The sequence below is a fragment of the Lutra lutra genome, chromosome 18 (genome assembly GCF_902655055.1).
Source record: "Lutra lutra chromosome 18, mLutLut1.2, whole genome shotgun sequence".
Taxonomy (NCBI): domain Eukaryota; kingdom Metazoa; phylum Chordata; class Mammalia; order Carnivora; family Mustelidae; genus Lutra; species Lutra lutra.
This window is the reverse complement of record NC_062295.1, coordinates 21,548,147-21,572,916: the sequence shown is the minus strand read 5'-3', so window position 1 is coordinate 21,572,916 and position 24,770 is coordinate 21,548,147. Positions and strand designations below refer to the sequence as shown.

The following is a 24,770-nucleotide window of genomic DNA, read 5'->3' as shown; positions in this document are numbered from 1 at the left end:
CCTAACCTCATTCCTACCAGGTGGGGATAGAAGTCTGGGTTACCCATTCGACCCCTGTCGACACCCAGGTGGGAGGCTCCTTGTCACTTCTGGGCAGAGTTGGGAGCCCACCTCCTGACTAGGCCTTCACGGATATCTCGCTGGATGGGAAAGTTAGGAGTTAGGAATATCATGGATATCTTGCTGGATAGGAAAGTTAGCCTCATTTTTGGTGCCTGCTTAGTCTTCATGGCACCATGGTCATGATGTCTTCATTATCATTGGACAGTAGTGACATTTCTGACTTGGGGGATAGTGAGAGGTGTCTAATTACTGTCTGATTGAAGTTCAGGTTCTGTGTATGGTCTCCACTGATACCAATGTGATGGGCAGCTCTTCACCACCCTGTGGGGTAAGGTTCCCCACTGGACCCTGGGAGAGTTTGGGTGTCTTGTTCCAGCCTGTTGAGTGTGGTAGTCTAGGTTCCCCACTAATAAGCCTTGCTGGCATGGGCTGGGGGGCAGGCCTAGCACTTTTAGTGGTGCTTGGCTGCCCTAGAGTGGTTATTGTCCACACATTTTCTGTATTGTTAGGTTGCCCTTTCACATTCCTTTGGCTAGAAAGAACCAGCTTCTGTTGGGGCTTTTTGTCTGTGACTGATGATGTTTCTGGACTGTTGGCTTCTTCAGCCCTAAGTCTGGGATATATGAGGCAAAAAGAATACCTAGGGAACTCACTGTCATATCGTGCCTTGGGTCCCAATGTCCTTAGCCATTCTGCCTCCTCCTCTCCACCTTTCCGAGTCTCACGATTGTTCTATATATATTGGCAAGGGCTTTTCAGTAGAGCTAAGTAGGAAGAATTGGAGAAAGGGACACCTAGTTCATCTTCCTGGAAGCCTGTGTTGGTAGATAATATTTCAATGTGTATTTTTAAAAATCAAAGTTACTGCAAAAAAACATCTAGGATGAGCAAAATTCAGACAGTTTAAATGAACGTAGGCTTGGTATCATTGACTTTCCCTTTTGTCTTATGCTCTCACAGGGCTTGCCACAGCACAGCACAGTGACTGGCCTTATCTTTATTGAAAATGTTTTCATTTTGTGCCTTATGTAATTTTGCATCAGTTTTGATTTTTGGAAATATTGCCTCAAAATGTTTATGGTGAGGGGCGCCTGGGTGGCTCAGTCGGTTAAGTGCCCGACCCTTGCTTTTGGCTCAGGTCATGATCTCAGGGTCCTGGGATCCAGCCCACGTTGGGCTCCCTGCTGAGCGGGGGGTCTACTTGTCTCCCTCTCCCCCTGCTCCACCCTCCTGTGCATGCTCTCTCTCTCTGTCTCAAATAAATAAATAAATAAATAAATCTTTATTAAAAAATGTTCATTGTGATTTTTGAGTGTTTTTGAGCCTCCTAAATATTATACCCAGGGCAAATGCTGCAGTTGCCTTACCCTGGGTCAAGTTCTGGTCCACATGGCCTTTTGAACCACCCCACCCGGCGTGGCCCTTTGGCTGGGGGAACATGTGTTTGTGATGCGTCCAGCTGCCTGAGCGTTGGTTGGCAGATCTCCTTCCGATGCCGTGCCCCATGGCTGTGGCCATGGCAGCCTCGGGAACCCCTGCTCGGCTGTCTTGAGGACAGAGGTACGTGGGCCTGGTGTAGGGATAGCCATTCTTTCTGGGTACAGTAGGACTTCAAAAAATCCTCCAAGGCTGCCAAAACCGTTTGGTGACACAAATTGCTAAAACTTCATGAACAGAACAGAAACCAAGATTGAGCGAGTTCATTACCTAGTAAATCGATCATTCGGCAAATTGATTTTCCGTGTCTTTGGGAGCATCCCTTGAGAGGTCCTGTGGCCCTGAGCCTGAGGCTGTCTCCGGCGACTCCCTTGCCTTCCCAACAGTGCCCTTCCTGGGTCTCCATCGTTTTGCCTACATCCGGACAGGTAGGCAGGAGGTAACATCAGAATGTCCCACGGCTTGTGAAGGGAATGAAGGGACCAAAGTGGCAGTCACTCAGAAGCAGGAGGTGGCTGCTACATACAGGGCGAGCCTCTTTGAGGAGGTGGCGATTGGGCTGGAGAAGGAGCTGGCCGCGGGAAGAGCATTGGCAGTAGAGGGAACAGCAGGTACGAGGGGAGGCAGTGGGGCGGAGGGAAACTAGTGCCAGTTTGAACCCTTCCTTGGCCACTTCTGAGCCTGGGTGGCTCGGGCATGTGGCTTCTTGCAGTCTTAGTTTCATGATCTGTAAAATGAGGATAATACCCAACTGTGAGGAGATTAGAGCTGCTGTGGACTGAATTGGATCCCACAGCCTGCGAACACATATGCTGAATCCCTAAACCCAACCTGGCTGTGTTTGGAGATAGGACTTCTGGAAGGCATGAAATGAGGTCATAAGTGTGCGATCTTTACTCTGATGGGATTGGTGGCCTTAGAAGAAGAGCAAGAGCACTAGGAGCTTACACCAAGGGAAAGCCATGTCTGAAGGCCAGGAAGATGGTTCCCTCCAGAACTGGCCGCGTTGGAGCCCTGATCCTCAGGCTTGCAGCCTCGAGAATGGTGAGAAAGGACATTTCTGCTTTGAAGCCGGCTGGTCTGTGGTTATCTTGTTCTGGCAGCTTGAGAGGGAGACTGAGACAAGGGGCTGAGCATTACCTGTTATTCATCACTTAAGTCATGGAATCAACACGTATTGGGCTCTCCCGCTAATAAACACAGGGTTATAAGACCCCAAGTCTCTGCCCTTGAGGAGTTAGTGGGGAAGACAACAGTGGGTGTCGCTTCATGAAGAGGGGAAGCTGAACGATGGCTAAGGGACGGGAGAAGGGGTGAGAAGCTGTAGTTTAAACCAGAATGGTCCCTGGGGTGCCTGGCTGGCTCAGTCAGTGGTGCATGAGATTCTTGATCTCAGGGTTGTGAGTTCAAGCCCCATGTTGAGGGTAGAGGTTACTTAAAAATAAGATTAAAAAAAAAATAGAGTGGCCAGGGAGGCCCTCTTTGAGAAGGTGATATTTGTGTGGAGATCTGAAGGAAGCAAGGGTATAAAAAGTATCCCAGGGTGGGGGACCAGCAAGTGCAAAGGCCCTGATGCAGGAGTGTGCCCCAGGGAGGTGAATGTGACGGAGTACAATGAGCAAGCAGGAGGGAAGTAGAAATGAGCTTGGAAAGGCCACCATATGGACTTTTTATCAGAGAGGTGGAGGGCAAAGTAGGAATTGGAGCAGAGGGGGAATGTGGCAGAGGGGTTTAAAACCTCAGTCTGGCTGCTATGTGAGAGGACACCGTGGAGAGGCCAGACTTCGCTGGAAACACGGAGATCAGAGGGGCTACTGCAGGGAGTCAGCTGACCGGCACTGGTGGCTTGGACCAGGGTGGGAGAGGAGGCTGTGGGAGACGGCATCCTGGAGGGACTTGGGAGATAGAGCCAATAGGGTTTGCTAATGAATCCAATAGGAAGGGTGAGAGAGCCTCGCCGGAGTGAACTGTTTGTCCAGCCCTGGGGAGAGAGCCCCTGGTCCCAGAAGCCCCCTGCGTGCATTTCAGTGGCTCTGGCGGTGAGGAGATCGCCTCCAGTGCCCCTGAGATTGGCCATCAAACAAGAATGGCCATGACAAGCAGCTCTAATTGCTTTGAGTATTGGCATCCGAGGAAAACCCAGCTCTCTTTATAAAAATTAGATTCAGAGCTGCTTCATGGGCACGGCAGGCAGGGCGGGCCGCAGGGGGCACGCCAGAGGGTCGGTGCCTGTGGGACGCAGGTGAGGGAATGAGAGCCGGGGTATAGGATGGTCATGGTCACAGTCTGGCCTTCCTTGGAGCCACACCTGAACACACATTGGAAAGCGGGCTTCATTTAGATCGTTCTTCAGGCCTGATGCCCTTAGCTGCCCGTGAGGCACTGCCCAGGGCCTCACCCAAGCCGATGTCCCGCCCATATGCAGCCATGCTAGTAACTGGCTGGCTGGGGGCACGGAGGTCTGGTCTGTTTGTCTCAATTCAGGGCAACTCTGAGGAGCCATTTGGCTCCTGAGCTCAGCGTGGGCCAGGCAGCAGCCTCACTTGCAGCCACATTCCAGGCCAGCTTGGCCCTCCACCAAATCCTGCCTTTCTCACTTATTTCCGGTGCGTCTCCCTAGACCGTGCCATTCACCCCACTGAGCCCCGCTTCCCAGTCTGTTTCTGGGCCGCCATGCTTTCCGACAGCTCCATGGGGAGTTCCCCTGACAACTCCTACTTGGCCTGTCTGAGACGGAGTCCACCATCCTCCCTGTCCCCCCTCCACACCTGCCCTCTGGCCTTCCTCATCTGGGGAATAATGGCATTGTCACCTACCTGGTTGCCCCAGCCAGAAACATGGGGGGGGGTCTCCCTGATACAGCTCCTTCCCTCACCTTCTCGTTATCCAGCCTGTCTTCACACCCTGTTGGCTGCCCTCAAATCTCTTTCTCCATGTCCATTCCCGTGGCCGGCCACCACCATCCCTCCTTGGAGAGCTAGATCAGCCTCTTCTCAGGCCTCCCTGCCTCCGGCGCAGGCTTCCTCCAGTCTGCTCTTCCTAGACTGAATACATCCTGAAAATACAATTCAGATTTGTTCCCTCTCTCTCTTCATGTCTCCCTATATACATATATGTGAATAAAATGCATACATTATATACATATAGTGTGTATATTGTATATAAGGTATATGAAATCAGCACACAGATATGTGTCTGTTTATCCCATCTACTCCAAACAAAGGTGATTCTGTGGTTATGTAGTTGATTCTGTATTCCATATAACATAGCTGTAAGCTTTTCACATTTTCTTATTGAGGAATCATTTAGATACAGTAAACGGCACAAATCTTAAGTATTCATCAGCTTGATGATTTTTTTTTAAAATGTAACTACCAAGGAAGAAGATACAGAACATTTGTAATATCCCAAGGAGCTCCCTTATGCCCTCTCTCAGTTTATACTCCCCAAAGAGAGTCTGCATCACCACTGGCACATTTTCTGTTCAGTGGACTCATATGGTGTGTCCTGCTTGGGGTATGGCTTCTTTGGCGAAATGTTATGCCCGTGGGATCCATCTGCGTTGTGGGTGGGGGTAGTTCCTTCTTCTTTTGCTTCTTTGCCTGAACCATTGCCTGGATATACCAGGATTTAGCCATCTTCCTATTATGGAAATTTGGAAATTTGGATTGTGTGTGGTTTGGGGTTGCTATGAACATTTCACCTGTCCCTCTGACGGGCCCAAACAATTGTTTGTCTTGGGTGCATACCCAGCAGTGGAGTTGCTAGGTCAAGGGGCAGGGGTCCACTTAGCTTTGGAAGATAAGGCCAGTTTCCCAAGGCAGTGGGACCATTTCACATTCCCACCAGTGGAGTATGAGAGCTCCCTCTGCCGCACAGACTTGTCACCGTCTGGTATTATCAGGCCTTTAATATTAGCCATTCTGGTAGGGATGTAGGATTCTTGGTGTGGTTTTATTTATTTATTTTTTTTTATTTTTTAGAGAGAGAGAGAGAGCAGGGGAGGGGCAGAGGGAGAGAGAGACTCTCAGGTAGGCTCCATGCGGGGCTTGATCTCACAACCCTGAGATCATGATCTGAGCCTAAATCAAGAGTCCGATGCTTAACTGTCGGAGCCACCCCAGGTGTCCCCTGGTGTAGTTTTTTTTTTTTTTTTAAGATTTTATCTATTTATTTGATAGAGAGATCACAAGTAGGCTGAGAACCAGGCAGGGTAGGGGAGGAGGAAGAGGTGGGGTGGGGGGGGGGAGGGAAGCAGGCTCCACACTGAGCAGAGAGCCGGATGAGGGGATGGATCCCAGCCGGGCTCCTGAGACCATGACCCGAGCCAAAGGCAGAGGCTTAACCCACTGAGCCACCCAGGCGCCCCTCCCTGGTGTAGTTTTAAATTGCATCACTGTGATGACAGAGGCCCCTGCGGCGATCTTTTTACCCAGCAACCTTCCACCTTCCATCTGATTGGCCCAGGTTGTATACCTGACAGTAAGCTGGGCCAATCAGAGTTTTGAAGTGAGACTCCAAGATGTTCACGCAGCTGTCGGGCACGTGGAGAAGGCTTTCAAACCAGGGAGTTTAGGGGTCAGGGTCTCCCAGCGGGAAAAGCTATAAAGCCAGTCTGCAGAGGGAAAGGGAAGCAGACACTGGAAGGGGCAGGGCAATGAGACATCTGAGTGCTGAGAAGAAGGTGCTTAGAGAACCGGCCTGGCGGTCACGTGGGTTGTGCTCCCTGACCAGCTCTGTTGGACTCCTCCCTGTGTCCCCACCGGTGAGACCCCTCTGTCCTCTGAAGCCTCTATTTTGCCATGCTCCGTGCCCTTTGCCTGTCAGTGACCCTGAGTATTAAAGGTGGCACACAGATGACTTTGTCACTGTAGAGATTGTCTCTTACCACCACCACCCCCCCCCCCCCCCCCCCCCCCCCCCCGTGCCCTCCCCACCTGCCACCAAAAGACCGGGGACAGCTCAGGCTGTGTTATAGTAGAGGAGAGCAGTCCCTTACGGGGACTCTAGAGATGCTCTCGGTTCAGAATTTCCTCTCCTTCGTATCTCCCTGCCAACCATGCCTTGTTCTAAGTACATCCTGTACTTCCAGAAAGTTCTTCCTTGTATATAACTAAAATCCCAGGTGGCACCATAGTGACAAGGGGAAGAATGTACTGGCTATGAAGTCACACAGACTTGGGTTCAAATCCTGTTCTCCCTGATGAGCTGAGGAACCACAGGCCAAGACTGGTCCCCTCTGAGTCTCTTTCCTCATCTATAACATGGGTCTGATGAACCTTATGGTGTGGAGTTTTTATAAGTTACATAAGTAGGTTGTGATCTTCCTGGGTCGCAGGATCTCACAACTGAGTTCCCCGCTTGCTGTCATCCTGTGTCACCTAAGCCAGCTTCCCCCTCCTCCTTTACCCATCGCCTCAGGCTGGTGACTTGGCCACCTTGTTCTGGGTGCGCTCCCAAGGTCTCCACATGTCCAGCTGTGATGCAGCTTGACCACAGGCATGAACCCCACCAGTGTGTCCAATGTACAAAACTGTGCCGGCAAAGAAGACATCGTCACGCTGAGGGGCGAAGCTGACCGAGTCACCTTGGCACTGGTATTGGAAGCTCCAAATCAAGAAAAGCTTTCAGGCAATTTTGGACTTGGAATTCCAGAGCCCAAGGGAAGCTGTGGAGGAAAAGTTGCCTTCTGGTAAATGTGCATGTGTATGTGGTGATCTCAGCTCCCTTGGGGACCCTGGTGTCCCCTCTTGTGCCAAAGACAGAGCGAGCTTTCCTCCAAGAGCAGAAACTTGGGATCAGAAATACCGAGTTGTGGCAAACGAGCGGTATTAATAGAGAGGAGGAGGCTGTCACCCTAGAGGCAAAGGAGCCAAGTTCATCTACCTTTTGCACTGAGGTTCCTGAAATTCTTTCCAGAAGCAGCCCCACCCTGCCCTGCGGTCACACTCGGTATGCCTGCCAGCCGCACTCTTCTCGTTGAGCATCCGATTGCTGAAAATAAAGCTAAGCTCTCTGAGAACTTCTGCGATGTCAGCATAGACTTAAGAATCTTCTCTCACAAGTGTGGGCCTCTGAGTACCCATGCTGATACCATTTTCTGAAAATAACCATTTCCCCCCCTCCATTCTCTGTAAGAATCAAGTCCAAGTCAGATCCAGTCTTATTAATCCAGAAATACCTCCGTCTTCCCTAGAAATACTCCCTAGGATTTTTAGAACAAAAGGGGTTTGACTCTAAATGCACTTTTAAGACTTGTTTTCAGTTTAAAGGAGTTATTTGAATTTCAAAAGCAAACCAAGGGTTAAATAAGTAAAAGTAAAGTGTTTTGCTTTACCAATGGCACACAAGACGCCCATAGATAGTAGTTGTTTTTGCTGTTTTTACAGTTTCCTTTGTCCTGGGAGTTCCTGATACCTGCGTCTGCATGGGCTTAATGGTCTCAGTCTGGCTGCTGTGCCCTCACACACCCTTGACCCCTCTGAAACGCTTCCTCAGCAAGGCAGACCTCTCTGTGGGAATTCCGGGGGCAGGATCACTCGCTAGGAGGCCTTGGTTGTTGCTAGATGCGGAGAAAACAAATATTGTTTTAGAAACATTAATAATTGAGTGGTTTTCAGCACAGAATTGGCCAGCATTAGGGGAATTGAAAATTAAGACTAAGACACTACCTCAAGCAGATTTTCTGATGAATAATTCACGGAGCTAATGCCCATGAAGACCTAGGAGAGAAAATACCTTCTGTGTTTGTCCTCCCCACCCCAGCCACTGACTCTATCACCTTGACTTTTCCTCACCCCCAAGCCCTTACCGGAGGGGGGAAGGGGCATCTGGGGAAGTAAATAAAAGCCAACAACACATCAGAGTTCTGATCTGAATTTTCATTGCGGGTTTGCCCCCCTGTTGCTGTGTGACAGCTGATGAATTCTGTCCCCTCTGAGCAGCGTATCTGCCAACTTTCAGCCGACTCTGGCTTGTTGAGGTCCAAACGATGGAGGGGACTTTGAGTACCCACTGAAGCCTCCATTCCCAGGGAGATCTGTACCCCAAAGCATTTGTAGGCTAGGGTCGATTTCATTTCAGATCTCCCTCCTTCCTTCTTTCACATATTTGCTGCGTGCCTACCCTGCGCTAAGCACGGGGGATTTTGTCTCCCCGGTGCACAATTACAATTCACAGTGACTTGGATAAAGATGGAGTGAAGCAAGTGGTAGTGGGTGTAGAAGCGACACCTAAATTCAGACTGAGGTGAGATCAGGGAAGGCTTTCTGGTGGAGGCAACACCTGAACTGAGTCTTATGGTGAGAGTTGGGTAGGAAAAGAAGGGCAGGAGGAGGGTGTTCCAGGTTAAAGAGAAAATTTGTACAAAGCCCCAGTAGAGAGAGAAGGAAAAGTCCTTTCGTGGGGACAGCAAGGGGGACATGGGGCAGTTGGGGAGAGGGGCCCAGAGAAGAAGCTGGATCCTGTAAGGCATCAAAGTCACGTTAAGCCCCTTTCATTTGGACGTTACTCTGAGGGCGATGGGGAGCCAGCAAATGTGTAAGCAGGGGGCTGGAAACTCAGCTGATTTGTTTTATAAAGATCCTGGCACTGGTGTGTGGAGCACTTGGCGGTTCCTGTCTTCTGGTGTAAACCCTCAGGGTGTTGGTTTAAACCCTTCTCAGCCTGGTCAAATGGATTGCCTGTCACTATTTTGAAAAGATTGTTCTTCCTGTTTCTACGGTCCTTCCAGTCTCAAGCTGTGTTCTTGTCTCAGTTCATACATTACATCTCTGTTCTCTATGGCAGGCAGGAGGGAATTTGTGCGGGGTTCCCAAGAAGGACATCCCCCTCCCCCATTGCCGAGTAATCAGCTCAAACTTGATCTTGACAAGTTCAGGGTAGGAAGGCAGCCAGTCCCCAAGAACTGGCTTCCTAGGCCAGACTTAGAGTGGAAGGCTCAAACTGGTAGCTCCTGGGGTAAATCCAGACCTATGGATATGTTTTGTTGGAGCAGTGTGTTGTTTGGGGGAAAAAATGAGGAATAATATTTAAAAATCGGGAGATTTCTGGGGCGCCTGGGTGGCTCAGTTGGTTAAGCATCTGCCTTTGGCTCAGGTCATGATCCCAGGGCTAAGATTGAGCCCCATGTCAGGCTCCCTGCTCAGTAGGGAGCCTGCTTTTCCCTTTCCTCCCGGCCTCTGCTCTCTCTCGCTATCTCTGTCACTATCTCTCTTTCTTTCTTTTTTTTTTTTTTAAAGATTTTATTTATTTATTTGACAGAGAGAGATCACAAGTAGACAGAGAGGCAGGCAGAGAGAGAGAGAGAGAGGGAAGCAGGCTCCCCGCCGAGCAGAGAGCCCGATGCGGGACTCGATCCCAGGACCCTGAGATCATGACCTGAGCCGAAGGCAGTGGCTTAACCCACTGAGCCACCCAGGCGCCCCTCTCTTTCTTTCAAATAAGTAAAATCTTTTAAAAAATAAAAAATAGGAATAAAAATCAGGAGATTTCTCATAAAAGGTCTGGGATTCTGATTTTCTAGAAATAGCAGACATGGCCACCCCAGTACCCTCTTCCTTCAAGGCAGCCACTGGCTGGAGCTGAGTAGTCTCTGTCCTGTGGATGGCCCTCACTCTTCCCTGTCACCTCCTGTCCAGAGGCTGATGGCAGCCACTCTCTGCCATTATCTCTGCCAATTACAACACTGGTTTTCTTCTACAAAGCGAGGAAGAATGTAAACTATTTCTTGATATCCACGTCTCCATCAAACACAGGAAAATGAAAGACAGATGACCAAGAGGGCCACATATTTTAAGACAAATGGGAGAGCACAGATTTCTTGATGGAAATAAAAAAAATCCTTGTTTGATATGTACACCATGTGCGTCTGGTTGAAATCCGGCCCCTGCCACACTCACTCCTGTTCCTCGCCTGGCCTGGCGCTGGTGGGTTTGAGCCTCGGAGGACAGATGAGATGTGGTTTCAGAATCCCAAATGTCAAAACCATCTTTTCTATTGTTTTTCCCAGAATCCTGTGGCCTGGGGTACCATGAAGGGGACAGATGTGGGGGGTGGGGGTCCGACTGGCTCAAACCCTGCTCCATGGCCGGCCTTCTCCCAAAGGAGCGCTGCTCACACCCATGTGTGTGTCTGCTTTCATTTGGGGGGTGCAGGTTTCATTTAGCGGTACTTTCAGTGGGGTGCAGGGATGGTTTCAAATACTTTTTAAAAAAAATACATAAAACCCATGGACTTGCTAGAGCCCTTTCATGTCCCTTCGGGGCAGACTAAAGCCAGGGAAGGGGACTGACCTGCCCCGTTGTCACCTGCATGGTCCTATGTGGGAACAGAGCCTGAGTCCTGCCTTTTTTAATCCCCTGGGCAGCAGGCTGCGGGCTGAGTGAGGCACCTAGCCTCCTGGGCTCCATCTCCCAGGCTCTGTTTGACTCTTTGCACTGTTTGCCCAGGTTTATAAACACAAAGGCCTGTGGGCCAAGCCAACCATGTGTTTGGAGCAGGGGAGGTCAGCCTGCTGCTCGCTGCCAGGTGGGCTTGGGGTCTAGGGCTGCCAGCTCTCAGGTAGCGAGTGAGATCTGTGGGCTGGCAATTCTGATTTCTGGCCCCAGCACGAAGTAACTTGTTGTCCAAAGTGGTGCCTTACTCTCTGACTTGCTTCCCTTCTACCTAGTGTACACCAGAGCTCGTGAACGCTGAACGAATTCATTCATTCATTCCTCTTCAGTTTCTCGTGTCTTCGTTCAGCAAACATTCATCACCACCCACCTTGTGCCAGGCCGTGAGCCAGGAGCTGGGGCTGCAGGATGGGGAGAAAAGTAACAGAAACACAGCCTGAATGGGGAGCTGCCTGCAGGGAGAGTCAGGCCGGCCCTCGGGCTCATTGCAATGATAACCGTCATTTATTGAGGGCCTACTGTGTGCACCGGGCCCCATGGGGCTTTATGCAAATGAGCGTACTCTTTACAACAACCCTTGGAGGGACTGCTTTCATCCCCATTTTACAGATGATGACCCTGAGGATCAGAGAAGGTAAAGGCACGTGTTCCAAGGCATAGAGCTAGTGTGTGTCGGAGCCAAGACGCATGCCCAGAGATTCTGAACCCAGAGTCTGTCTTTGCAACCCCTGTGAATTCTAGGATCAACATGAGGCCATCCTGTGTCCACACTGGGGTTAACATGATATGAAAGTGAAGGGTTTTCATCAGCTTTCGTGGTCTACGACTGACATCCATTGAGGTGAGCCTCGGATGGGCCCAAGAGGGAAGTCTGTCAACAGTCACATATGTGACCTTGACAAACCTGATGAGTGTGTGTGCATGAGCCACTTCCAATCTCTGTTGGCTCCCATTTTGTCCCCTTTCATATTTTGAGAACTAACGTGACAATTGAGGTGTGACCAGTTTCCTTTGCAGTGCTCAGATTCAACTCCTTCCTTCCGAAGAGTGTATTGAGCACCTACCATATACAAGGCAGGCTTCTAGAAGCTGGTGACATAATGTCACACCCACTGGGAGAATGCACTGTTCTAGGCTCCAGGGGCATAAACGTAAGTAAAATAGACCCAGTTGCTGTTCCTGTGGGGTTGAAGACTTGTGGGTGAGGTAGATTTCAATCCAAGAACCACACAAGGAACTGTCAAATGACGACCAGCCCTAAGTGCCATGAAAGAGAGGGACATGGTGGCCCGAGAGTGTGTTCTGGGGAGAGCGGATAGGTGGGGAGGAGCAGGGAAGGGATGCATGAGTAGATCTCTGCAGGAAGAGTGGGCAGTAACCACGTGAAGGGACAGAGCACGTTCTAGATTGAGGACTTGCAGCTGCAAAGGTACTGGGTCAGTGGGTCTGTGGAAGTGAAGGCCCCACAGAGAGGGACATGGTTTGGGATGAGGCTGGAATAGTGAGCAAAGGCCAGACCCTTGGTGGTGGCGGTGGGGGTTTTGGTCTTTATCCTGAGAGCAAGGGAGGGTCATTAGAGCGCTCTCAGTCAGCTTTGGCTGTGTAACAAACAATCCCCAAACTTATAATGACTTAATGACTTCAACCATGTCTTCTTTAGCTCGGGAGCCTACAGGGTAACAGTTTGCGCTGGGCTCAGCTGGGGGCCCCTCAGGTCTGGGTCAGGCCCAGCTGATCTTAGGTGGACTTGTTCATGGGTCTGTGGTCAGTTGGTGGTCACGTGGGGCTGGCTGGTCCATGATGGCCTCTCTCCTCCTGTGACAGGCTAGCCCAGGCTTGGTCACAGGATGGCTGCAGAGTGTAAAGCACGTGCACAGAAGCCACAAGGCCTCCTAAGGCCTAGACCCAGAAGTGCCAAGCATCGCATCCTGTTGGTCAGAGCAAATCACGAGATGGGTCCCCATTCACGGCATGGAGAAGTAGACTCTTCTTCTCTGTGTGAGGAGTTGCCAAGCATTTGGGTCATTTTTGCCAACTACTGCAAAGATTTTAAGTAGAAGACTGATTTTTTTTTTTTTTTTAGAGGGTCAAAAGGTCCTTTAGCTTCTTTAGAGGGAACGGTTGGGGGGCATATTTACCCAGTATCTGTTCCTTCCTCTGTTATTAGTAACAAAAACCCCGTTTTTATTTCTCCACATTGCTTCCTAGAATAAAGACTGGATTTCCTTCCCTCCTGTTGTGTGAGACTTTTAGAGAGACTCCTTATAAAAGAAGGGTCAAGCTTTTCTTCTCTCCTTCCTCCCCATGCTCTCCTTGTTGTGTTGGATGGACATGTGTTGTTGGAGCTTGGGCAGCCACCTTGGACCGTGAGGATGGAGACCTCATCCTAAGGACGGTGGAATGGAGATCCAGAGGAGCTGGGGTCCTGATCATTCTGTGGAGCTACCATACCAGTTTGGACTACCTGCCCCATGTGGCTCTTTAGTGGCTCCTGGTTTTCCCTTCTCTGGAGAGTTGCCTGTTTGGACTGGAGCTGATCCACACAGGAGGTTGTTTTCATTCAGGGTGTGGGGGTACAAAGGCCCTGCCTCCATTTGATTGATGGTAAGACCCACTCAGAGCTGCATTAGATACTCCAGAACTCCCCAAGCGTTCTTCCTGAGGCCAGTCTCCAGCCCCATCCTGTGTCCCTTACCACCCTTCTCCTTGGAACAACCTTTCCATAAATCTTAAAAGAACACCCATCTCGGGCTCTGCTTCTAGAGACCCAACCTCAGGCACCCTATTCTACTCCCTGCCCACAATGAGCCACAGACCAAGGGTCTGGCTTACCCACCAAGCCCCTGGCTCAGAGTGACCCTTAATCCCTAGACTCAATCCATTTTTGCCCATGGTTTTGCGGTTGACAGAAGGGGAGATGTCAGGTATTTGACACCCACAGAGCAAGAACTGTGGTGTGAAGAACTCAAGAAAAAGAAACTTTTTCCGGGCCAGGGGATGGAGGCCAAGTGAGTGCTCAGGGAGAGAGGCTTCAGATCTGGTCAGCGTGTGGGGCCCACCAGCCGAGTCCCTCCCCTTCCCATCTCTCTGCTCCAGGCCTGTTTGAAGTCTGGGGGCTGCCTGGGCTGCTGGACGGACAGCATTTGTAAGCCGCTCTCTCCCCAGCCCAGTTAATAATTCAGGAGCCAGTGCCTGCAGCCAACCCATCATTCCAACCCCGCTGCACCCTGAACGCCAAGCTAGTGGACAGGAAAGAAAAAATCACCGTGCCCGCCTGAAAAATGGTTCTTGCTTCAAGCGTTGCTACATCCCCTGTGCTGGGGTGGGAGAGAGCTGAGCGGAGACGGATCTGCTGGGCAGACAGTGAGAGAAGGGTGGAGCAGTGCCCGGGGCTCAGGCGTGCACGGCAGAACAGTATTTAATTTTTGGATCCTGAACCACGTTTGTTTTGGGACAGTGGGATGTAGTTACTGGAGTGCAGGTTGTAGAGAGGATCTACCTTTTTTTTTTTTTTTTTTCTTACCTGACTCAGCAATTTATCCTTCACTCACTGTCTCTCATCTGTCCATTCATTCATTCGTTTGGCAGCCATCGCTGCCACTGACTGGGAAATGACAGGGGGTGGGGGGGGTGACACCTGTCCTCAGGGAAGCAGGCACATGCAGTGAGAGGTGCCACACTTAGGGGCTGGAGACAAGAAACAGCTGGCCAGGGGCTCTGTGTCTGGGGATGGCCTGTCACCTGGGCGTGTCAGGATCCAAAATATCCAAAGCAGGGAGGACAGGGTAGAGAGGTTCACAGTCAGGGGCCAGACTGCCAGGGTTCAGATCCCACCCCCACCCCCCAACTCACTCACACAGAGTAGGCCTCTGTGTGCCTCAGTTTCCCCTTGTAGAAAACAGAGTTAACAGTGGGAAACTGAGACAAACGACCTCTTATTGTTAAGGTAATGAACAGAGATGTTGAGAGCGGGATGAAAAACGCAGACTCGGACAAAGACGAAGTGCTGGTCCCTTCAGAAAGTGACCAGGCAGCTTCTTAAGGAAGCCAGACGCACGTCCCAGCCTGCGGTCCCACCCGTGGGAATTCACCCAGACGAGACGATAAACTTCCATTCATACAAACACCTCTACGATAAACTTCCATTCATACAAACACCTCTACGTAAATGTTTACTACTCACGTCGCAACAACCCCCTCCTGCCCCCGCCCCGATTGGAAAGAACCCAGTGCCTCTCAACCGGAGAGCTGATGGGCCGTGGACCGTGACTCGGCACTAAACCAACAACGTGGTTGAGTCATAAATGGCTCCGCGGAGGTGGTCAGGCTTGTAAGGCTCCTGTGTACAGCGTGATCCCACGCGCGTGGCGTTCTGGAAAACCGTATGGGCAGAAAACTGGTCAGCGGTGCTGGGGTGGGAGGAACTGCCCAAAAGGGGCAAAGGGGGATTTTGGGGGTGCAATGAAACTAGTTGGTATTCAGGCTATAATGGCAGATGCCTGGCCCATCTATGTCTGCTCGTCAAAAATCCATAGAGCTGGACAACAAAGGGGACATTTTACCGCATGCGTTATGACGGGTGTGAGGTGGTACATATAGAGAGGTTTTGGAGGAAGTAGCAGGAGTCCAGGGAAGCTAACCATAGGTTGGTTTGTTGAAGAGCTTTGAATGCTGTGTCCAATCCTTTGGACAGTGGAAAGATTCAGAAGTTTTTAAGTGTTTAAGGGATATATGCAGATTTTTGTTCCAGAAAGATCTCTGCGTTCTCTGTTTAGAAGCAGAAGCCTTTGTTTTTGTGGTCCTGAGACCGCCTTCAGAAATTTTCACCTGCCCCTCCCCCTTTCGGGAAGGAATTTGAATTTGTGACCCACATGGAACAATCGGGAGGGAGATCTTACATAGAGAATTCTGGATTTCTGGCTTCTCTTTAGACAGGGTACATGTCCGCCAGTGTGCCTGAGCCCCATACCTACTCCCTTGTGTAGCTTTCTGGTCCATGCAGGTGTCCGTTTTAGACCCCAGGGGTGGAAAGTGCATTCGAGAGGGAAGCAGAGTGAGGGCGGTGGTGCTTCCCAGCCCAGAAGGGACAATCTCATCACCCGGGGACTTTAAACACCACTGATGCCCATGCATGTGTATCTTGTAAGGGTTCCCCAGGTGGTTCTACTCTGCAGCCAGGGCTGGGAACCACTGGTCTGGGAGGAAGAGGACAACCTGGATTGCGGGGGGGCGCAGCAGTAGGGGAGGGGAGGTATTAGGGACTGATTGGACATTGGGCTGAGGCAGGTGGGGTCCAGTGTGACAAAGGTCCCTGCTGGAACAATGGGGTGGGATGACGTCATTTGCTGAGAAGGGACGCAGGAGGCAGTGGTCAGGGGAGGGGAGTCAGGAGAAGGGGGTGAGCTCATTTTGGTCATGCTGGGTCCAGGGAGTCTGTGGCTGCATCTGAGGTCTCCAGCTGTCCAGCATTGCTCTGCCTACAGCTTGGCCTCTGTCTCAGAGGAGGACAGAGGGCACACAGAAGCTGAGACAGGAGAGCAAGGCAGCGATGGGGGTGTGGGGAGGTGAGGCAGCCGCAGAGCCTCCCCGAAGCTCCCCCACCCCCAACCCAGGGCCTGCCTATGGACAGGGGCTCCCTTAGGCAGGCTGGGGGCAGGGAGCCCCTCCCGTCTGCCTTGGTCATGGGTGCCGGGCTCTTGAGGAGCGATTTTGCCTGCACAAAGTGGGGGAGAATGTACTCGAAGGCACTGAAGCACGAGGGGAAGGGTCCTATTGGTCCAGACACGTGGTGCCCTGAAACCCAGAAACACTCACCCCTGAAACCCAGCAAACCATCTTGCTGATCCATTCTGACTTCTAACTAGATGCTATGGCTCTGTCTTTTTTTTAATGTGGTCAAGAATACATCATCTATGTTAGTAGTCATGATCCTTTGTGTACTGTGAGCAACTCAAGGCAGAAACTGTGTCTGTGGCCATCTTACAGACAAGTGAGGTAAGGGGAGGAAACACACATTTAGTACTACTCACCAGGTAATATGCATTTTCATGTAACCCACATAACCATCCTACCTGTGTATGAAATAGAGGTTATTGTTCCCATTTTCCAGATGAGGAAACTGAGCTCACTAATTATAAGCATTTTGCCCCAGACCACCCGCTTAGAGGTAAGCAGAGCTGGCAGCTGAGCCCTCCTCTCAACATGGTTCTTTGGTGGGTTTGCCTTTGTCCCTGTGACCTCGGCGGGCACACACACACACAGACACACACTTACAGCCTCTCCAGACACCGTTTATTGTGTTTGGTGCCCCCTCTGCTTTCCTTCTAGAACCTAGTGGATGTCTTCAGGACTGTTCTGACCTCCGCCCCTCTGTGGACACACTCCCTCCTCAAGGTCTGCGTGGCCAGCCCCCAGGGAAGGAGGTTAGTGTCTTGAGAAGGGGTAGATGGAGGTCTCAAGCCTTCCCACCCACCTAGGAAACGTGTGCTAAATGGCACAGAGCTGTCTCATCCCGGCCGTTCTTGGCTGGGTTGGTTTCTGTCACCATGAAGCACTGATCATGGCATTGCCCTACGTAGGAAGCACTGTCCCAACCATGTTAACTGACGATTTCTGGCCTCCTTTCTTGTCTCTACCTCCCCTGAGATGCACGTGGAGACAGATGGGGCCATCGGGGAACGTTTGCTCCTGGGAAGATTCTGGGCCGAAGCAATCCAGAAACTGTGCTCGAAATGAAAGGAAGGGCAAGCTCACTTGGAGGGTGCTGCTGGCTCTTGTGAGCAGCTCTTCTCCAGAGCTGGGTGGGGATCCAGCTCCCCCAGGGCTGTGGGTCCCCATGGATGGTGCTTCCTTTGGCTGGCTCTGGACAGCAGACAGTCCCAGCCGAGGCTGGGGCTTATTCAAGATTCGAGCTTATCATGATTGGTTTGTTTATGGATGGCGTTCATCACCTAGCATGGTTTCTCCATGGGAGCTTCTAACTTCAGATGGTTCTAAATAGTGTTCGTATTTGCTGCTGGTCACAGCTGTCCCCTCCAATGGGTTTCGGCACCGGTGATCCCACTACAATGGTTCTCAATGCAGATGGCTTTGCCATTGATGGATCCTGTTAAGACTGGTTTGTCCCCGGGGCTCACGGTGGTCTGGCCAGTGCAGGCGGATTCAGGGGGACCCAGCACCGATGGCTCTTCATACAGCCGTTCTTCCCAACAGTAGTTCTCAGTAGAGATGGTCTCAGCGTGGCTTGCTGATTGTCCGAGGAGATAGTGCTCGGTGTCAGTAGTGCTCACTACACGCCACCCCGTGCGGCTGGTCATTGCTGTGAACGGCGCTATCCATGGTTCTGACACAGTCAGTGTATACTTTTTTAAAGGTACTCGTTTTTGACCATAATCGCTCTGGGTGAAATCTAGCTTTGCTGGGTCGTCACGTCTGTATTTTTTGAGAACCTGGTGGCCAGCGAGCCGGCTCATAAAGGCATGCACATCTGGGCGGGCTGCTTCCCCTCGGCGGCCTGGTCACCGGCTTTGACCTTGCCCCCAGACTTGTCCTCCGGAAGACTGGTGTGACTTTTCACCACACTTTGCACATTACCGTCCACCGGGATGTTCTGGCAGCTGCTGGCCTGGCTGGCGGGAAGGCTGCTGGCGGAGCTGAGGAGCCCGCTGCTCACCTGGTAGTTCAGGGCGCTGCTGCCCAGGCTGATGAAGCTCATGCTGGTCAGGCTGCTGGCTCTGCTGCTGCCGCCGCTGCCGGGCAGGCTGGTCTCACTTTTCCCCTCCAGGCTGCTTGCTGCTGCAGGCACGGCTGGCCAGCCGGCTCCTGATCTGGTTAGGTGAGTAGACGGCGCACAGCTGGCTGGTCGGGGTGCTGACCGCCGGGGCGTGGAGCCTTCTCTGCAACCTCAAGATGGGAGTGCCCTCCACCAGGCTGACCTCACTGTTCTCTTTATCACCTGCGTACCCACTGCTCAACAGGCTGGCGTCACTTGCCCTGCATTTCCCCTCGCTGGGCTGTCGCAGGCTCAGCAAGCCGCTCTCGCTGTTCCACGGGTTTCCCAGGTTACCCCCCGAAAGTCTCAGGGGCCCTGGAGTTGCTCCTGTGTCATGGTGTGGCCATGCCGGTGGCTGGGGCTCTACACTGGGGGCTGGGAGGCCTGGAGCTTGGTCCTGAACATCCCAGGCAGAAGACTCCCTGTTTCTACCCTGGAGGAAGGTAGGGGGCAACTGATCTGGTTTATCCAGGGGGAGGGGGCCCTGGGAGGCCTATGAGTGGTAGGCGGGTCTGGTTCATCTGGGAAGAGGAGGCTCAATTTATAGGGTGGCCTTGCAAAGGGCAGCCTTCTGATTGGCTGGCTCTGTTCCCACGGTGATGGGATTATGAGGTGGGGTGGGGGTGGGAAGGACAATGCCCTCCTTGCACCAGTGGCATCAGGGGCTGGGGTGGAGGTGGGCAAGGAGTAGCAAGAACCACCATCCTGGGGATTAATTACTGCAGGGCCTGTGGCCTCTGCTTTGCCATTTCAGGAGACCTGGGTGTGCATCCCAGCCAAGCTCCTTCTGAGCTGTATTTCTTTAGGGTGTCACTTCTTCTGAGACACTTACTCCATGCCAAGACCACTGGGAGGACTGGAGAGAATATGACAGGAGTTTATCCTAGATTGTTTGCCGGATTTGGTCTGGCTCCTCTCTGTCAGCCTGTTCCCACATCACACCCTTCCTCACCTCGAGGCAGGGTCACACTAGCTGTTTTCCTCTTCTGAGCTCTGGCCTGCCACAGGGCCTTTGCACTGGCTGTTCCCACCACCTGGAATCCTCTTCCCTCAGCCCCTTGGCCTCCAAGCTTCAGATCCAGTGGCCCTTACGAAATGTCCCTGGCTTCTACAAGAAGATCCCTCTATTATTCCTTGTGTCACTTCCTAATTTATGAGCCTTGTGGCACGAAACACAATTTGCAAATCTTTTTATGTGTTGGTGACTTATTGTTGGTTCCCTCTGCTCGAATATCATCTTTGCAAGGGCCAAAATTTTGATCTCTCATTCTCTGCTGTGCCCCCCCCCCCACGCCCAGCATCCTGCCTGGGACATAGTAGATGCTCATTAGACATTTGCTGAATGTATGAATGAATTAACTGCTCTAGGGCATGTATCCCCACCACCTCGGGAACTTACAAACACTATTGGATCTTCCAGGGCAGTGGTTCTCTCCCCTGGTTGCATCCCCAGCCAGCCCTAGGGTTCCGCTTCCAGAGGTTCTGAGTTAAATGATCTGGGTGAGGCTTTGGCATGAGAATTTTAAACTGCTCTTCGGGGGTTCTGACACGCAGCCAGCACCGAGAACTATGGTGCCAGGAGGTGAGGCTCAGCCAAATGTGCTGCTGGTAGAGCATTCTGCCGGGCTACCCTGGCTAAGTAGTATTGTAGATGCTAAAATATTGTAGAACACCCACCAGGGCACTTATTGTTAGCGGACACTGAAGAGATTTCCACTGAATGGCTGAATGAATTAAAACAAAAGTCATTGACCCTTTAAGGTGTCACAGGTGGGTTCTAAGGGCTGGGGGAATTTGTTGAAATTGTAGCAGACTTTGCGATGGGCTCCTGCTTTCCCACCAGGAAGGAGTCACAGCCTTTGTCAAGAGTCTTAAGGGTATCCCTGATCCTCCAAAGATCAAGAAGCATGATGACGCAGCTCCACTCTTGCCTTAGCATTCGGGAGACAGCTGGCCCTGGTGCTTGGCCTGATGGTATGGGTCTGGAGAGGGCTGGAGAGGTCTGGGACGCAGGGGCTGGGGAGGAGGAAGGCACTCCTTGGAGAGTGCCTTAGCCCCTTGGCAGTCATCAGCACGTCAGTACTAATTATCACTGTCATCTGTTATGAATTCCTTTCCCATTGCCCCGGGGCCATTCAGCTTCTCTCTGCTGTACACAGAGGCATCTCTTTTGCTGTAGAAATTCTGATCCTTCTGGGATAGGAGGGGCTTCTCATAGCTGTCTGGCTCCCTGTCCCTTCCCTACATTCCCTGCTAGGGACCGCGAGGGAAAGGACAGATGCAGGGCTTAGCAGCGATCTCAGAGGAGGTGTTGTGGTGAGATCCATCTGTTGTGAAAAGCGGGGACCGGGTCTGGTGTTAGGGAGCTGGCAGGAGAGAGGCAGGGCCGGGCTCCAGGCACACAGGCTGGGACTCAGGGCTGGCTCTGGCCCTGGATGAGTACAAAGCAGGGTGGGAGCCCCAATGCTGGGGACAGATGGGGAGCCTACTGGGACTCATATTCCCTCCTGTCCCCATCCCGCCTGCCCCAGGCACAGTGCACATGGGCCAGAGGACTAGAGGGGACTCCTGGGGGTTTGTGCAGGGACCAGTCCACTCCCTACTCTCTGGCTCACGTAACAGCAGAGTCAGTAGTAGCCTGTGGATAAGGCAAGGCCGTGTCAATGGCCATGGCTCGGCCCAGCACTCTTCTCCTGGAAGGCTCTCTCGGTTGCTCTTGAAGTCTTAGGAAGGCATCTTAGGGGACCTCTATTCTTTGGGTCCAGCCTTCTCCTTCCTGCCTGCACCTGAAGCCACCTGAGGGTGGTGTCCTTGTCCCTGCCCAGGCTAGGGGTCAGACCAGAGCTGCCCTGCCTGGATGCTGTTTGCGCATGTGACCATTGCAGGCCACTGTCCTGCAGGCAGAGCCAGCTAGTACCAGGAGGAGAGGTCACAGGGGCAGCCCTGGGGACGCTGGGACCTGTTGCTTCAGTAGTGATGAACGGACTGGAGTTTGAACAGGCTGCCATGGGGGGGGCAGTGGGGACAGGCTTGCCGAGGGCCTGGATGTGGGGGTTAGAAGAAGAGCAGGGTCAAGGCCAGTTGTGGGGTCCAGGGGCCTCTGGGTCTGGGGCTAGATGGCCTTCTAGAAACGGCAGAGCCTCCTTGTGAAGCAGGCGGAGTGGTGGGCACATCGCTAATGGCTGAGAGGAGGGGCAGAGCTTAGTGGTTCGGAAATCAGATCAACATGAGTTCAAGCCTCAGCTTCCCCACTTGGGAGCTGTGCTTAACGATGCCCCACATGGGTGGTGGGGATTACATCCTCCACAAGCATTAACTGAGAGGAAATAAATGCAAAGTGCCCTGTGAGACCCTCAAGAGACAGCCAGGAAGAAGTCCCTCCCTGGTGGACCTCACAATTGAGAGATGGGGTGGGGGGGCACAGGCGCAGGGGGCAAGGGGCAAATGGGAGGGTAACCTGGGCAGGGGGGCGTGAATAGCGTAGCTGTCCCTCTCCATATGGCTTGGGGCTCTAGCATGTTGGCGGGTCACAGCCTGTGTCCTCCACCTGGGTGACATCGTGTGACCAACCTACTATCATAGACCACAGCTTCCGGGCCTGGGAAATGGAGCAGCACTGGTCACAGCACTCCCCGGAGGGACGCCTTGAGTACTGGCAGGGGACCCCTGGCCAGGGTCTGCCCGGAGCCTCCAGCAAACGCCCTCATGGAACCTTCTACTTTAAGATGGAACATAGATGTTGGCCTACACAAGTTTATAGGCACACATACACATACACACATACAAGTATACACATAAGTACATATGTGTGTGTATGCAAACACATTCACAGTGTGTGGGTTTATATAGGAATCCACAAGAATATGTGTACAGGTGAATATACACATCAGAATGTACATCCAATGCATGTACATGTGTAGGTATATCCATGTGAAGACATATGTAAGGAAATATAAACATGCACACTTTCTGAAACCACGGAACCCTCTGGCCCTCAGCATCACCCTCTGGGGGCATCCACTCTCCCTGAGGTTCTCCACGTAGAGCACTCTTACCCCTGAGTCTCCCCTGCCGTCCTCTGATGGGTGTTCTCTTTCCAGGACCCCACGTGGGTGGGGATCTGCCTTTGTTCCCTGTGGAGTGCTGCTGCGTGCTCCCGGGCCACGAGGTGAGTCCAGCGCGGTCGGTGAGCACGGAGAACTCCCCAGACCAGTGCTAGCGCGGTGGGAGGATCACATAGGCAGGACACATCGATCATCTGTATTGGACATCGGCCCACGTGTTCTCATTTAACCTCATTCCATCCTCTGTCTGCCCCGAGGCCCAGCTCCTGACTGCCCACTTGTCATGGGGATAGTGAGAGGCATTCCTGGGGGCAAGTGGGGGGCACCTCCCTACTTAGGTGCACTTGGCACTTGAACAGGTGGCTGCCGGGGCTGGACCTGGTTCCCTGATGGCAGGACCTTGGATTTTCTAACCTTCTCCAGGGAGCTAGACAAAGAGAGTCAGCTTAGCCATGACCTGGAGGAGTGATCTGTCCAGGAAGAAGGGTGATTCTTCTGGGTTAATCATGTGATTGAGTTTTCCCCCAGCTCTTATCATTTAAGGCCTACAAAAACAAAAAGGGAGGAATAAGGTGCACACCTGTGTCATCCCATGTGCTTATCACTCCATTTGAGAGGGAAGACAATACCAATAAACCTCCAAACCCATTTACCCCTCCCCAAGGCGTCTCTCTGTGGCATTCCAGAATCTCCTGCCCATCACTGGATCTGATGCACGTCTTAATACTTAGAGTATAGAAGGACGTATCCCTGAACCAACATGGAATTGTTCTGCATGCTATTAATCTGGATATAAAGGGCGTTCTTTCTATACGTGTCTACAACTTATGTTTGACGTTACGTGTGTGAGACTCATCTGGGCTGTGTGGGCGTCTCAGGTTTATTGTCACTGCCATAGAGTATGCTACTGGTGAATATCCTGATTCATCTGTTCTAACCGATGGACATGTAGATCATTTCCCCGTCTCTCTCACAGCAAGCCTGCCTTTACATGTGTCTCTCACAGGACATATCCCCTGTGAATTTCTGGGAAGTCTCATCCCAAACAGACTATGAAAGCTTCAGCTTGTTTTAATTGCATGTAATGAATAGAACAGATATTTTTCTCCAGCCCTGGGACCTCATCTTTCTGAATGTTTCTATGAGGTTCAGCCCCGGGATGGACTGAATCACTGCACGATCTGTGGCCTGCATTATTTGGTCATAAAACATGGCCAATCAGAATGGTCAGCTTCGGCCAAAGATGAGGTCACGGACTTGACCCCACATGGGCGGGGTGAAGGGTGCGGGGGGTGCCAGGAAACGGGAGGAGGCTGGGGATGACTGAAAGCTCAGGGCTCGGTCACCCAGCTCCCGTAATCTGTGGCAAAACAATGGTCTTGTGCCCTCATTGTGGGGCTCAGTGTGTGAGGGAGGGGAAAGGAGAGGGAAGATGGAGGAGAGGCTGCCTGAGGAGGAGGAGGGACACCAGTATTCCTTAGGTCAGGCCTGGAACTGTACAGCAAAGTAAGCAAGCACTCAGCATCTGAAGCCAGAGGTCTGAGTTCAAATCTGGGCTATTTCCCTTCTCAGCTGTGTGATCCTGGGCAAGTTCCCTAACCTTTCTGTCCCAGTTTGGGTTCCCTCAGAAGCAGCCCGGAGGCATGGACTTGGAGCCAGTGGTTCATCTGAGAGGTGGTCCCAGGAAGCCCTGTGAAGAAATGGGGCAGCAAGGCAGGGAGGGCAGGAAAGCCAGTCATGGGGGCGTCGTTGAGAAGGTACCGATCGGCTTGGGCCCCTCCTTTGGGGCCTATCAGAGGTTGTGTGGAGCACATCTCCAGCTCAGCCTGGAGGTTTCGCCACTGGCTCCCTGAGCAAGCCTCTGGGGTGCCTGAGGAAGCCCTGAGGCAAAGGGGGGTGGGGGGAAGGGTAGCAGACACAGTGCTTGAATGAGAAGCTGTCCCTCAGCGCCCTCTGTCCCTGAGACTGTGACCCCAGAGGGTCAAGAGGGCTTGGATGGAGGCCTGTCTGCTAGAATTGCCTTGTCTGCAGGCTGACTTT

The 24,770-nt window shown here is 52.1% G+C and overlaps 1 protein-coding gene and 1 long non-coding RNA gene across 2 annotated transcripts in view; one reads left to right on the top strand and one right to left on the bottom strand.

Moving 5' to 3' along the window:
• The window catches only part of LOC125090983 (uncharacterized), a 207,117-nt gene that overhangs the window by 12,050 nt on the left and 170,297 nt on the right, over positions 1-24,770 (top strand). The gene's annotated exons all lie outside the window — the stretch shown is intronic.
• C18H16orf82 (chromosome 18 C16orf82 homolog) lies at positions 17,173-19,325 on the bottom strand. Its single transcript, XM_053447821.1, is given in 2 exon segments — positions 17,173-19,273; positions 19,275-19,325. Coding segments are annotated over 2 exon segments (663 nt in total). The 3' UTR covers positions 17,173-18,661.